The sequence below is a fragment of the Hipposideros armiger genome, unplaced genomic scaffold (assembly GCF_001890085.2).
Source record: "Hipposideros armiger isolate ML-2016 unplaced genomic scaffold, ASM189008v1 scaffold_79, whole genome shotgun sequence".
Lineage (NCBI taxonomy): Eukaryota > Metazoa > Chordata > Mammalia > Chiroptera > Hipposideridae > Hipposideros > Hipposideros armiger.
The window spans coordinates 1,635,688-1,649,080 of NW_017731429.1; the positions used below are offsets into that span (position 1 = coordinate 1,635,688).

At 35.8% G+C, this 13,393-nt stretch overlaps 2 protein-coding genes across 2 annotated transcripts in view; both read right to left on the minus strand.

The window, feature by feature from the left end:
• CCDC81 (coiled-coil domain containing 81) overlaps positions 1-9,294 on the minus strand; it is a 112,757-nt gene extending 103,463 nt beyond the window's left edge. The window contains exons 1-2 of the mRNA XM_019643500.1: positions 9,206-9,294; positions 399-552 (exon numbers count right to left, since the gene is read on the minus strand). The gene's annotated coding sequence lies outside the window, so the exon portion shown is untranslated. The remainder of the gene's footprint in view (positions 1-398; positions 553-9,205) is intronic.
• The window catches only part of HIKESHI (heat shock protein nuclear import factor hikeshi), a 38,181-nt gene extending 24,849 nt beyond the window's left edge, over positions 1-13,332 (minus strand). The window contains exons 1-2 of the mRNA XM_019643508.1: positions 13,076-13,332; positions 9,206-9,443 (exon numbers count right to left, since the gene is read on the minus strand). Of these exons, the coding sequence (XP_019499053.1) occupies positions 9,206-9,443; positions 13,076-13,105 (268 nt within the window). The 5' untranslated portion in view covers positions 13,106-13,332. The remainder of the gene's footprint in view (positions 1-9,205; positions 9,444-13,075) is intronic.
• Between the last annotated feature and the right edge of the window lie 61 nt (positions 13,333-13,393).

A 13,393-nucleotide genomic window follows, 5' to 3' on the forward strand; every position in this document is an offset into this window, starting at 1 on the left:
ATGAAACAGTTTCACTTCTTTTCAAATTTCTCAATAAAAGCCATGCGCTGACCCGATTCGGGGCCCACTCAGTCTTCTCTGGCTGAGTCCCTTGGTCTCGCTCTTAATCTTACTTTTGTCTTTTGCTCTTATTCAATCTGCGTCGCCCCTTAAGAGAAACCTGTTTGCCCTTGCCACGCTGGACGTGACACACTTAGAATACTGAACCAAAAATGAGTATCTAGATCCTAATCCCTGCTCTAAGACTTTCTAGATCTCAAGAGTCTCAACAGTAAAATTAAGGATTAGATTAAATTATGTTAGGGCCTTCTATTCTAATATTCTATGGCTTACTCTGTTATTACACTTGGCAAGAATATGCTGTATTAGTTTTTTATAAAGTACCAAGTACACTGTACCTTTATTATGACTCTAAAAACTGCCATGACAATCATGATCCATTATCCACATTCAGTACCCTTTCTCCAGGGTTCCTATACATTTGTTTTAAAGGTCATTTTAATCCAGGAATTCAGTTCCACTTCTAGGAATTTCTTCTACAGAAATACAGTGCTAGAAAATATGTACAAAGATATGTGTAAGAATATTTATTGTAACATTGCTAATAAAACAATAAAAAAATATGGAAACAACCCAAATTTCCATACATTTGTTAAGTAAATTATGGTATTACCAAGCAATATAAAACTGTTTGAAAGAGGTACATATATATACACTGCCTGAAGGTTACCAGACTTTCTTTTCTGAGCAAAATATTAAATTTCTCTGACATACAGCCTCTTAAAAACCAGAGGCTGGTAATACACACCTGCACATGTTGTTAAAGAGTAAATAGATAATACACATGAAAGTCTAGCACGGTGTATTGTACAAGCAGATATTCAATGTTCCCCTTTCCTTCATCCTTCAATTATTATAAAATCTTCCTGACTTCTCTGGCTCTAATCTCAACAAGATTCTCCAAGCCACCCCAGACAATGATTTTCCTAAAACATCATTTTTAATAATATCATACTGTTGCTCAAACACTTGCCTACCAGAAAAAAAATTAAACCCCATATTGTATGACCAGCACACAACAGCTCCACTTTACCTTTAAAACCTTACCCCTGCCCATACCTCCCAAATGGGAGCCTATCATGCCACCCTCAAAACTCTCCTCCTCACTGTAACTTTAAAGTGCAGTGCATATTACTTTTATGACTTTGATCATCTTTAAATGCAATTCCCATCCCATTCAAATCTATTCATACTTCAAGTTCATGCTCCAGTCTAATCTTCCATAAAGTCATTTTCAATTATCTCAGCTCACTAATCTGTTTCCTTTCAAACACTGTCTTGGAGTGATTTTAACCTTCACACACTTATACAAGAGCCTAACTGAGAGCAGTCATCAATTTGAAAAGTATGTGCTAAGAATGAAGTAGACGTTCAACAATTACTTGAGGAATAAAATATATAACAAAGTTTTAACTACACAAGCAGGTACTTTTTTTCTATAATTTTTTAATGGAAATGTCTAAAGTAATTCCTAGTGTATTTCCCAAGCTTTCACAATGTAAATAAAACAACTTTAAAATCATGGTATAGCAAAAGACCTATGGTACCGACAGCAACCCACTTTTTAAAGATCCATGACATACAAATTTTAATTTTGTTAATATTGCCATTTATGTGCTGAGTTTGCATACACTTCCAGTAAAGCAAAGAATCTCTTTATACAGAACTGCCAGTATTTCATAACTTTTACTGTTTTTCATTAAATGTCTCACCACTTTAGAAAGACCATGGACAGCATCTGAAGACAAAATTGTAAGAGACTCATTTAAACTTTTCAAATTCTGTAACCACCAAATTTTATCTCCTAAGCTTGTGTTTTTTTTAGGATTTCTATATGCCGTAGAGGGAGGGTGGGAGAGAGGGAGAGATGGAGAGAGGAAGGAAGTTTCTTCTTGTTTCTTAATATCAAAACCTTCCTTTTGTATTTTCATGTTTAGTCCTATCCTAGTTCTTAACCTTCGCCCCAGATTACTCCATCATCATCCTAAAAATGTATTCATCGTACCTCCTTCTGAAAACCTAGGAGTCACAAAGAGTCTTCTCTCAATCAAAATACCTCGAAGTAAGGGGTTTCAAGACCCCCCACCAACTATAATTCTCCCAACAGGGCTCCTCTGACCTTCCCAACCAAAACGGTTCTACAAACACAGCCAAAGTTTCTTAACATGAAATCAGCTTCACATGAACTAATCTTCTACCCTCCCTACTCCCATAAAATTCTAGATGTGTTATTTAAATTCTCAGTTCGATCATAACTGCCTAAAGTTACTTCAACAAGTCTCTCTAACACCTTGATGTGCCAGTTAGCTAGGTTTGCTCGATACAAAAACTTATAAAGGGCACCTAAAAGGTTCTTAAATATAAATCTATTACAAGTCCACCTATTTTTATCTTTTTAATAATATACCATACCCTAGTATGAATAACAAGTCCAATCTTTTATATATAAATTAAGAATTCTAATACTTTAAAAATCCAAAAAGTGCTTTCCCAAAACATATTACGAAAAAACCACCAAAAAACATTTTAACATTCATGTAATGTTGCTATGGGCTAAGTCTCTAAATATTTTAAGCTGCTTTATTTTTCTTTAATAAAGCATTGTGATGTCCCCATTACAAATAATACCTTGAAATTCTGTTTTGTTTTCATCAGTAAAACTATTAATAGCCATGTAATAATGGAAATGAGAAATTTATTTTTTAAAAGGCAGGAGGAAAAAAAACTAGTCATTATCATAATGGAAATAAATCCATTATCCCATACTAGATCAAGTATTACTCTGGGACAGGGTTTGGACTATTTTATCTAACTCCACAATAGAAAAAACATCTCATTGAATCAGTATTATTATTAAAGTTTTAGTTACAGCAATCGGATTGACTCATTTTTGATTGCTGAATTTTCTCCAGATTGGATGAATCTTCTTAAGATCCCAGAATCCCCGCCACCAGCTCCCAACTTTTTGGGTATCACAAGACAAAAGGGAGAAGACAGCCAAAGGCAATACAAACAAGACAGAAGAAAGCAATTTTCACTATTCCCAAAGCATCTGCTGCAGGGAATATAGTGATGATAAAAACAAAAAAGAAGTGATGTTGCACCCCCTTCCCAACTCAAAATGCTGACAAAGCTAGGCAAAGGAAGTAAGGGTAAGGTGGGGACACTTAAATTGACAATTTAATTGGAATACCTTGGAAAAGAACCAAAGAATCCTGGTCTACTGATTCATCGCCAATATTAATCTTAATTAATGCATATGAGTCTGGGTACAAAATAAGCCTATACTTTCCAATTATGCAAAAGGTTAATGGCTGACTACTAGCCCTATTGCTATACAAACCACCTACCACTATTTTTAAGGCACTGCTATCATGTTCCACAGGCTTCTCAAACCAAAACCAAACCAAAACCAAAAACATTCTTTCTTCCCTTCAATTAGTTGCTCTGCTTGCTGTACTGCTTATTACTGTATTTACCAGTGCCTTCTAGCATGTTTCCAACCAGTGATTTATTGTTTAAAAAAACCTATAATGTTTCCATTTCTTTCCTTTTTAAATCAATACATAAATACTCATTTGTATGTTTATATTTTGTTTTAAAATGGAGCAGTTTTAGGCTCCCAAGTATCAAGTGAACATGGTTGATGCCAGATGCAGAAAAATGTGTCATTACTTCGTCTTTTCAACAAATGGTGTTGGAACAGTTTGATATCCATTTGCAAAAAAATAAAATTAAAAAATTGAACTTCAATCCATACTTTGCACTAAATACAAAATTAATTCAAATCACATCCCAGATATAAATGTAAAATTTAAACTAAAAAACTTGTAGGAGAAAACCTGTGTGTCCCTGTATTAGGCAGATTGCCTAGATATAACACCAAAAGCACAATCCAGAAAAACTGGGCTTCATCAAAATTAAAAACTTCTGCTCTACGCAAGACATTGTTTAAATGACAAACTAAAGACTAAAAAAATAAAAATAAAAAATTTCAAACCACGTGTTTTATAACTCATACTGAGAATATATACAGAACTTTCAGAACTCAATAATAAGAAAACAACCCAATTGAAAAGCAGGTAAAAGATTTGAACAGATACGTCACCAAGGAAGATATAGAGATAAATAAACACATGGAAAAAATACTCAATATCATTAGTCATTAGGAAAATATAAATTTAAAACACAATGGGATACTACTTCACACCTATTACAATTGAATGCCTGAAACTGACTATACCAACCAAGTATTGGCGAGGACCAAGGACACGGAGGAACTAGAACTTTCATACATTGCTGATTGAAATGTAAAATGGAACAACCATGTTGCAAATTAATTTGGCAGTTTCTTAAAAAGTTAAACATAGAAGTACCATATGATCCAACCACTGCACTCCTAAGAGAAATGAAAGAATACGTCCATAGAAAGATTTAAACCTAGCAGCTTTATTTAATGATTCAAAATTGGAAATAATCTAAATGTCCTTCAACAGGTGAATGGATAAACAAACTGTGGTATATCCAAACAATGGAAAACTACCCATCGATAAAAAGGAACAAATTACTGATACACACTACAACATGAATGCCTCTAAAAATAATTATGCTGCGTGAAAGAAGCCAGGCAAAAAAGAGTACATACTGTTATGATTTCATTATATAAAATGCTAGGAAATGCAAAGTATTTTTATAGTGATAGAAAGTGGATCAGTAATTGCCTAGGGTTAGGGAGGAGATAGGAGAGCGGATTATTACAAAGGAGCATAGGAAGTGTTTAGTGGTGCTAGATATATTCATTATCTTGATTGTGGTGATGGTTTCACAGGTATATACATACATCAAAAATTTCAAACTGTACACTTTAAATATGTGTTTATTGTATGTCAATTATAACTCAAGCTGTTAAAATTGCTAATAACCAAAAAAGTTAATTTCTCTGTTCTTTGGAAAATTTCTTACAGCTAAAAGTCATGAAATATCAATATATGCCTTAAAAAAAAATTGAAAAATTTTAATTAGGTCCAATGGATCCTGATAGTATACCAATGGTAGAACACATCAATATAAATAAATGCACACACGTATACATCCATGATTTTATAATTCTTTAAAAAAGACTGATTACTTCTGAAGGCTGTTAGGGATCAACTCATTTTTTTGAACACTGGTATACAAAGAGAAAGACTCAAGAATTTTTCTTGCCTTTCCTTAATGACTACCCATGGGTAACCAAATAGTAAATATGAAAGTGTCTCTTTATAGCTAATAAATGATAGAATTAGATTATCAAGTTGAACCATAACTGAACAAATCTAGGCACTGGATATAAATGGCTACTAATTTCACAAGAGATAACCATATATGTACTTCCTTATCAAAGAACACGCCACTCCCTATAATAATCCTGCAAAAAAATGCTAAAAAATGAATTCAAATGAAATCTGATCAAACCTCTAAATCCAACTAATTGACTGAAAATAGAGAACAGAGACTACATTAAGTCTTTTATTTTTAAAAATGATACTTGAGAGAGCTATCAACCAATTGCAATGTTAAGGACCTTAAAAAGATGCTGACTGAAAAGTATTTAAAACTTTAAAATACATAAACATAAAACTTCTGAGACCTTTGGAAATCAGAACACCGATTAGATACTCAACATTAAGAATTACTGTTTGAAAAAAAAAAAAAGAATTACTGTTTGGTTTTAGGTGTGAAGACAGTATCACAATTGTTTTTCTAAAGAAGACCTTGTCTTTTATAGACACATATTTACAGATTACATGTTGTGATTCTGGAATCTGCTTCCAAATAATATAAGGTAGGCGTGAGTGGGAATATATTGGGTCGTCGCAAAAGTCATGACATATTTTTCTCTGTTTTTCATTGCAAAAATGCGTCATGACTTTTCCAATGACCCAATAGATGAAATAACATTATCCATGAGTAGGCCATTTTTGAAGCTGGGTTATGAGCAGAGAGGAGTTCAATACCCCATTTGGTCTGCTTTTGCATATGCTTGATTTTTCTACAGTGAAAAGTTTTTAGGGTTAGCTGGGTAGCGCAGTTGGGTGGTGCGTGAGCTCTGAGCAACAGGGTTGCCAGTTTGTTTCCACACGGGCCAGTGAGCTGCACCCGAGCTGAGCTGCCACTGAGCTGCCAATGCGCGGCTGGATGGGCTCAGCATGCCCATAACAACAAGGTTGCCGGTTTGACTCCCGCATGGGATGGTGGGCTGCGCCCCCCAACTAGATTGAGGGTGGCAACTGGACCTGGAGTTGAGCTGCACCCTCCACAACTAAGATTGAGGGACAACAACTTGACTTGAAGCTGATGGGTCCCGGAAAAACACAAACACAATATTCCCTTCCCCAATTCCTCAACACTACCCTCCCCCAATGCTCCAATAAAATCTTTAAAAAAATAAAAAAGTTTTTAAAAATAAGATACTTTGTCGAATTCACTTAACTTCTTTTATATAGAGATGTAAAAATCCAAAATAAATAAAACTGGCTTACGCAAAATTTCCTCTCATACTGGTCTTGTCCTTTTTGATAATGAAGGTGATACCCGTTTCAAAACATAAACTGGCTAACTTTGCCTCTTTTCTATTTTCTGACAGTTTATAAAAAATAAGAACAATTTGTTTCATCAAGGTTTAGTTGAACTTTGTAAATCCATCTAGGCCTGATAGTTGCATGTGGAACCGAGGTGTATTTTTAATTACTGATTTTAATTTATTGATATTATATCTATTCAGGATTTTAATTTCTTCAGTCAGTTGTTTAGTATATTTTTCTAGAAAATTTCCAATTTCACATTCCTGTCATTCTCAAATGTATTGGCATAAAATTTCTCATAAACGGTACTTAATCTCTACTATATTTCTGATTATGTCTCCATTTTTAGTTTTAATAACATTACTTGTGCCTTCTTTTTCCTCAATATATCTTTTCAGTGGCTCATTATTTTATTAGTCTTTTCAAAGAATCAGATTTTTATTTCATTAAGTCTTTCATTTCTTTGCTTTCTATCATTAATTTCTATTCTTAGAACTATCATTTTCTCTACTTTCTTTGGGCTGCTTACGTTACTTAGCTCACTCATTTCAATCTCTTTTCACATATAATCATTTAAGTGTATGAATTAATCTCTTTAGTACTACCTTACCTGATTTCAAAAGGTTTGATGTGATGTTTTACTGTTTTGTTTTCTGTAGAAGCTTAATGTCCATGATCACTTCTATGACTCATGAATTATTTTAAAATATTTTTAATTTCTAAACATGACAATGTTTTATCTTTTGACATGCAATTATATTGCATTGTGAGTTGTATATTATCTGTCATTTGCTACTGTTTGCTTTGTGACTTGGTATGTGTCGAAATTTCATAAATGTTCTGTATACTTAAAAATGTATATGATCTAATTGTTAGTTGCAGGGTTTTATAAATGTCCATTAGTTGCTTTACACCCTTCTAACTACTGGTATACAGAACCATCTTCCTCTATAAGAATATGAGTTATCTCAGGCAAGAACTTAATTATCTTTAAATTCCCAAAGAAGATACCCAAATGTTTGTTAAAATATGTTGCCTAAAGATAATTTCTCCTCGGACTCTATAGACAACCTCTAGAACGTATATTTATATTCTAAGAATTTTTATGTCTTTTTTCATCTAGCTTTTCAAGGGAACCAGAGATTCAATGGAAGTAAATGGTACCTAGTTTCATTCTCACATTTCTTCACAAAATAATCCCAAGCATCAAAGCAAGAGTTATGTCCCTGTAAGGTCTAATATCTGCAATGTCAATACAACCAACAGAAGAACACTGAAGGGGTAATCAATCTAAAAGTTCAGAAATCGGGTTGGCCAAGTGGTGCATTGGTTAAGAGTTAGCTTGGGACACCAGCTCTGAGCAGCAGGGCCCCGGTTCGGATCCCACATGAGGGCCAGTGACGCTGCACCCTCCATAGCTAAGATGGTGAACAACAGCTAGACCTGGAGCTAGGCTGCAATGAGTCGCCAGCGATGGCGTAGGCTGCAGCCCCTGCTGCAGTGGACTGCCATGAGCTACCGTGAGTGGCTGGCAGCCAGAGTGAGCTGCCATGAGCCACCGTAAGTGGCCGTCCAATGGCCAGCGAGCAACTGCCTCACTCGGGAAGAGCGCAATCATAATACCAACGTGGGCTAGTGAAGCAATGTCCTCCACAACTAGACTGAAGAACAAAATGATAGCAACTTGTCTGCTCCCCTTCCCCAATTCCCTAACGCTGTTCCTCTTCCCCAATTCCCCAATAAAATCTTAAAAAAATAAAATAAAATAAATAAAAGTTCAGAAATCTTCATAGAGGGTTGGCCGAGTGGCTCAGTTGGTTAAGAGCACGTGCTCTGAGCAACAGGGTCACCATTTCAATTCCCACATGGGCCAGTGATGCTGCGCCTGAGCTGAGCTGCTGCTAAGCTGCCAACAGGTGGCAGGATGGCTCAGCTGGTGTGAGCACGTGCTCCTAACAACAAGGTTGCAGGTTCCACTCCCACATGAGATGGTGGACTACGCCCACCCGCAACTAAGATTGAACACAGCACCTTGAGCTGAGCAGCCGCAAGCTGCCAACGGGTGGTCAGATGGCGACTGGACTTGGTGCTGAGATAGCTGTGCCCTCCACAACTAAGATTGAAGGACAACAACTTGGCTGTTCCCCTTCCCCAATAAAATCTTTAAAAAAAAAACAACAAAAAAACTTCATAGAAAAAAGGACTCTCATTTCCTATACAAGTCTATTTGTTTTATCTGTTTATTTAAACATAGATGTGCATATTAGATATTATGAGAAGATTCCTCTCATTATTAAAACACCCACTAATTCAGAAAAATTCCTTTACAAAGGCATATACCATACAAACAGAACAATGAGTGGTTCTCTCCAGGGGCAGAGGATGGGAGTGTGAGGAGCTAAGGAAGTCTTTCACTTACCATTTTTTAAATGTTTTAGTGTCATCTAATTTTTTTTTCAAATGTTACATATTACTTTAGCAACCAGAAAAATATAAAAAGTAAAAAAAAAAGAAGCCATATTCCATGTTACATTATGTAAAAAAAGTTTAATTATCAAACTATTTTAATATATTATTCTTACCAGATTTAAGACCTGAAATTTTGAAGATGGCACTTGGTTTCCCATTCGTGACAAATCCTAGGAGTTGCCATACTGGCATTCCATTTGAATCAGGGTAGGAAAAGTATACAGATCCTCCCATTCCCTCAGGAAACGGAATTGTTCCCAGCATAAAAACGACCACATGGTTGATATTTTCATAATCAGGCAGGTCAAAAACAAATTTATCTTCTGCCACTTGCTGTGCAACTGTTTGTACCTAGAAAATAAGAAACTGGTCTTAGTTCAGTACTTTCATGAGTTTTTATAGCCCTTATAGTATTGGTATAAGCTGTTACCAAGTACAGTGAATTATAGTCATTATACCAAGTATAACATTGGGTTAATCTGATACTCTAATTATGGAATTTCCAAATATACCAGAAAGAGTACTAATATTAATAGTGAATTCTATAAAAACAGAGGATTCAGAGTACAGCAAAGGGAATATAGTCCATAATATTATATGGAGTCTGATGGGTACTAGATTTATCGGGGTGATCACTTCATAAGTTATAGAAATATCTAACCACTATGTTGTACAACTGAAACTAATATAATATTGTATGTCAACTGTAATTGAACACTTTAAAAAATTATTTAAGAAAAATAGGGAACCTGAAAATACTATCTAACCTTAGAATGTTTTAATTAATGTATCTTTTAAAAATATAAATTATTTCAGAAGTGCCCTGAAAGGATTTTACTTACATAAGTAAACCACTACAGCTTCATGTTATAAAAATGAAAGTTTGTTCAAAACACCACACCACCAAAGATTGATTTTCTACTTTGAAGGTAAAGAACCTCAGCTAATTAAAACAGGTAATCAATCCAGAAATGATTAGTCAATCCTCATTATTTGCTGATTCCATATTTGTTAACTGGCTTACTCACTAAAATATATTTGTAACCCCCAAATCATTATTCATTGCACTTTCAAAGCAGCAAAAAATGAGTTGCCTGATGCACATGTTCCCACCTGAGGTAGAACAAAGCTACACTGTGTCTTATTTCAGCTCTCATACTATAAACAAGAGTCCTTTTCACAGTCTACTATGAGTGCCATGTTTGTATTTTTGTGCTTTTTGTTGGTGATTTGACTGTTTAAAATGGCCAAGCTATAAAATGCTAGCTAGTGCTCCTAAGCCCAAGTAGGCTGTTGTGTGCCTTACTGAGAAAATAGGTGTTAAATAAGTTTCATTCAGGGTTAACAATCAACAATACATATTAAATAGGTGTCTAAGGAAACACACATAAAACAAGGTTAATTTTAAAAATGTGATCAGACGCTTGCAGGAACCTAACTCTGTATTTCCCCTAATGATTCAGTATTTACCAATTCAGTGTTCACAGCAACTTTATAGAAAATAACTAGACTACAAATAATGAGAACAGGCTATATATAAAATGTAAAAATTCTACCTTGAATATATTAAGTGGGAACATTTATAAGTTTCCTCTTGACTCATTTGATAATCTAACTTTCCGTTCTAGAACTGAACAAGTTATAGAATGAGATCTTGTCTTAAAGTTTGAGAAATTCTTCAGAGACAATTCCTTTTTACACTTTTAGAAAATTACTGAAAATTGCTATACCACACCCATTAGCTAAAAGAAGTATCAATTCTGAGCACACTCAGGTCAACAGGCCATTAAGAGTTTACCTTCTATAAGGTTCATGGTTTTGTTTTTTAATTGCTATTGCCTCTCTATTCAGCAAACTACCAAATCTGAATAAATCAGTATTTCTGAAAACACTAGTCAATTCTCATTATCTAGAATGCAACTTTTCTTTCGTAATATTTCCTGATTGTAACTAAAATGCTTACTTTTTTCCTCTATAATACCTACCTACTGATACAATGACACTTAAGCAAAATATACTACATCTATCAGTGATAAAGTATCAACTGCCCTAAACGTGTTTCCAAGACACCAAGGGTGAATGTTCTTAAAATCAAGCTCTGTTTCCGTCTTCTGAGATTTTCCAACTCAATTAAAAACCCTCTGGTTTAAATATAGAGAAACCAAGGAAGAACATAAATAAACCAAATTGCCTGTACTGGTATTAAATTCAATTTCACCAGGTTTTGGTATGCACATAATCTTAAAAGGTATATAAAATTACAGTATTTACAAGTCTTAAATAATCATCTTGGAAAAGTAAATATTTACTAAATGTCAACTCTGCATAAGATACCATTCTGTAAATCTATACAAACGCATATTATGATACTCTAATTCTTGACCTTAGGAAAAAAAGTATTTCTTATATTTAAGAAAAAAATTTTTAAGGAATAAAAACTGTTCATGATAACTTTAGATAAGTGGATTTTTCTAGTTAAAGAATTTTGAGGTGTTGCTGCTGGGTCTATTTGCCCTTCATTTTGATTAATGTGTTCCAATACTCCAGAATTAAAGAGTCCAACACCTCCTAAAAAATCTTGTTTTGAAGGAACCTCTCCTGGATATCTATTACTGAGGTTAAGTGACAGGTAAATAGACAGGTATTGCTATTAACTAAAATTTCTTCCAAATTAGCTGACATGAGAGATACAGGAATTCCATAAGGCCTTTTTATTTTTTAAAAAAACACACACACTTTATTTATTTATTTATTTAGGCTGAGCCATCTTGTCATCTGTTGGCAGCTTAGCAGCAGCTCAGCTCAGGCCGGGACTCAAACCGCTGTTGCTCAGAGCTCAAACTCTTGAGTGAGCACTTAACCAACTGAGCCACTCGGCCTGCCGAAAACACACACACTTTAAATGTCACTCAATGACACTTATTAATCCGAGTCCCACACTCATCCCAGGCTGTTCCTTTTATTTTTCCTGTCAAGAGCATGGGCAATCCAAAGTTATCTCACCAGTGTTAGCAATTATCATCATCACCAAAAAAGGCCTCCCAAGTCATTCAAGATTATAAAATTTATGAGGCCAGCTAGTGTGTCCAATTTATCTTTGTGATTCCTTAGAACTGTGTACAGAATACATTATCGAAAACTTATTAAAAATTTAACATTCAACAAATGAACTGCAGCATTTAACAAAGCAGGGAGGAAAAAAGTAAGAAAAAGAACTCCACGTGAAAGGAGTCATATCTGAAATGGATTTCTAGGTGGTTTCTAAGGAGGCAAGCAAAATTCACCTTCCTGATTGTTCCTGAACAATTGTTGATCTCACTTAATTCTAATAATCCGCAAGGAAGGTTATTATCTCTTCTGACCAATGACTGTTTACATCCTTCAAGGATCATCTCAGACATAGTTACTCTTACGTTTCAGGCGTTTTTGTATCAGCCGACTTACAATTAGCGTTAAGCACGTTTCTACTAGGGCCCTTCCAAAAACAACCCAGCAGATATGCATTGCCCAAGCACCTTAATCTGTGAGAAACAGGACTAGATTCAAATGCCAAATTTACGTCTAACTCACTCTATGAGTTCAGACGAGTCCTTATAATGCCCATCGAGCTTCAGTTTCTCAACTGCAAAATGGATGGAATGTTAATAACCATCTCACAAGTTGTTAGGGTTAAGTTTGAGGTGCCAAATATTCGCTAGATAGAAGGCTTAAAATGACAAGAAATGGACAAAAGGCATGCATTGCCTAATGCACACTCAATAAACGGCCGGTAATGCTGGTGACCACCACTCACATGGCTCTGAAGACAGCTGGGGGCAAAGAGGAACGCACACCCTAGCGTCCCACTCTCCACCCCCACACTCTCAGCGGAAAAGTAGATATGAGGGGGTTTCCCCGCATCCCTCAAACCACACCTTCTTCTTCCCTGAGCTTTGCCCTAGGTGTCCTGCCCCCTTCCCGATACCACCCGGCCCCATCCTCACCAGCCTTCCCGCCACCAAGCAGCCAAACATGGCGGCGGCGGCTCCGCTCAGGAGGCAGGGACCGGAAGATGGCGACTAGAAGTCCTGGGGCTACGACGCCGGTAGAGCCTAAGAGCCTTCCAGAATATGCAGGAGAACGCCAGCCCCGCCACTACATAGCGACTATGCCAGGGTCAGGAACGCCTTGTGCCCCTGCGACCTCTGACACCCCTTCCTAAACGGCACGCCTCTCAGGCGACGAGTACTTCCGGGGCTTATACCCAGCCTCCCCAATTAAGGGAGAAAGGCGAGCTACAGCCGGTACAAGACTACAAGTCC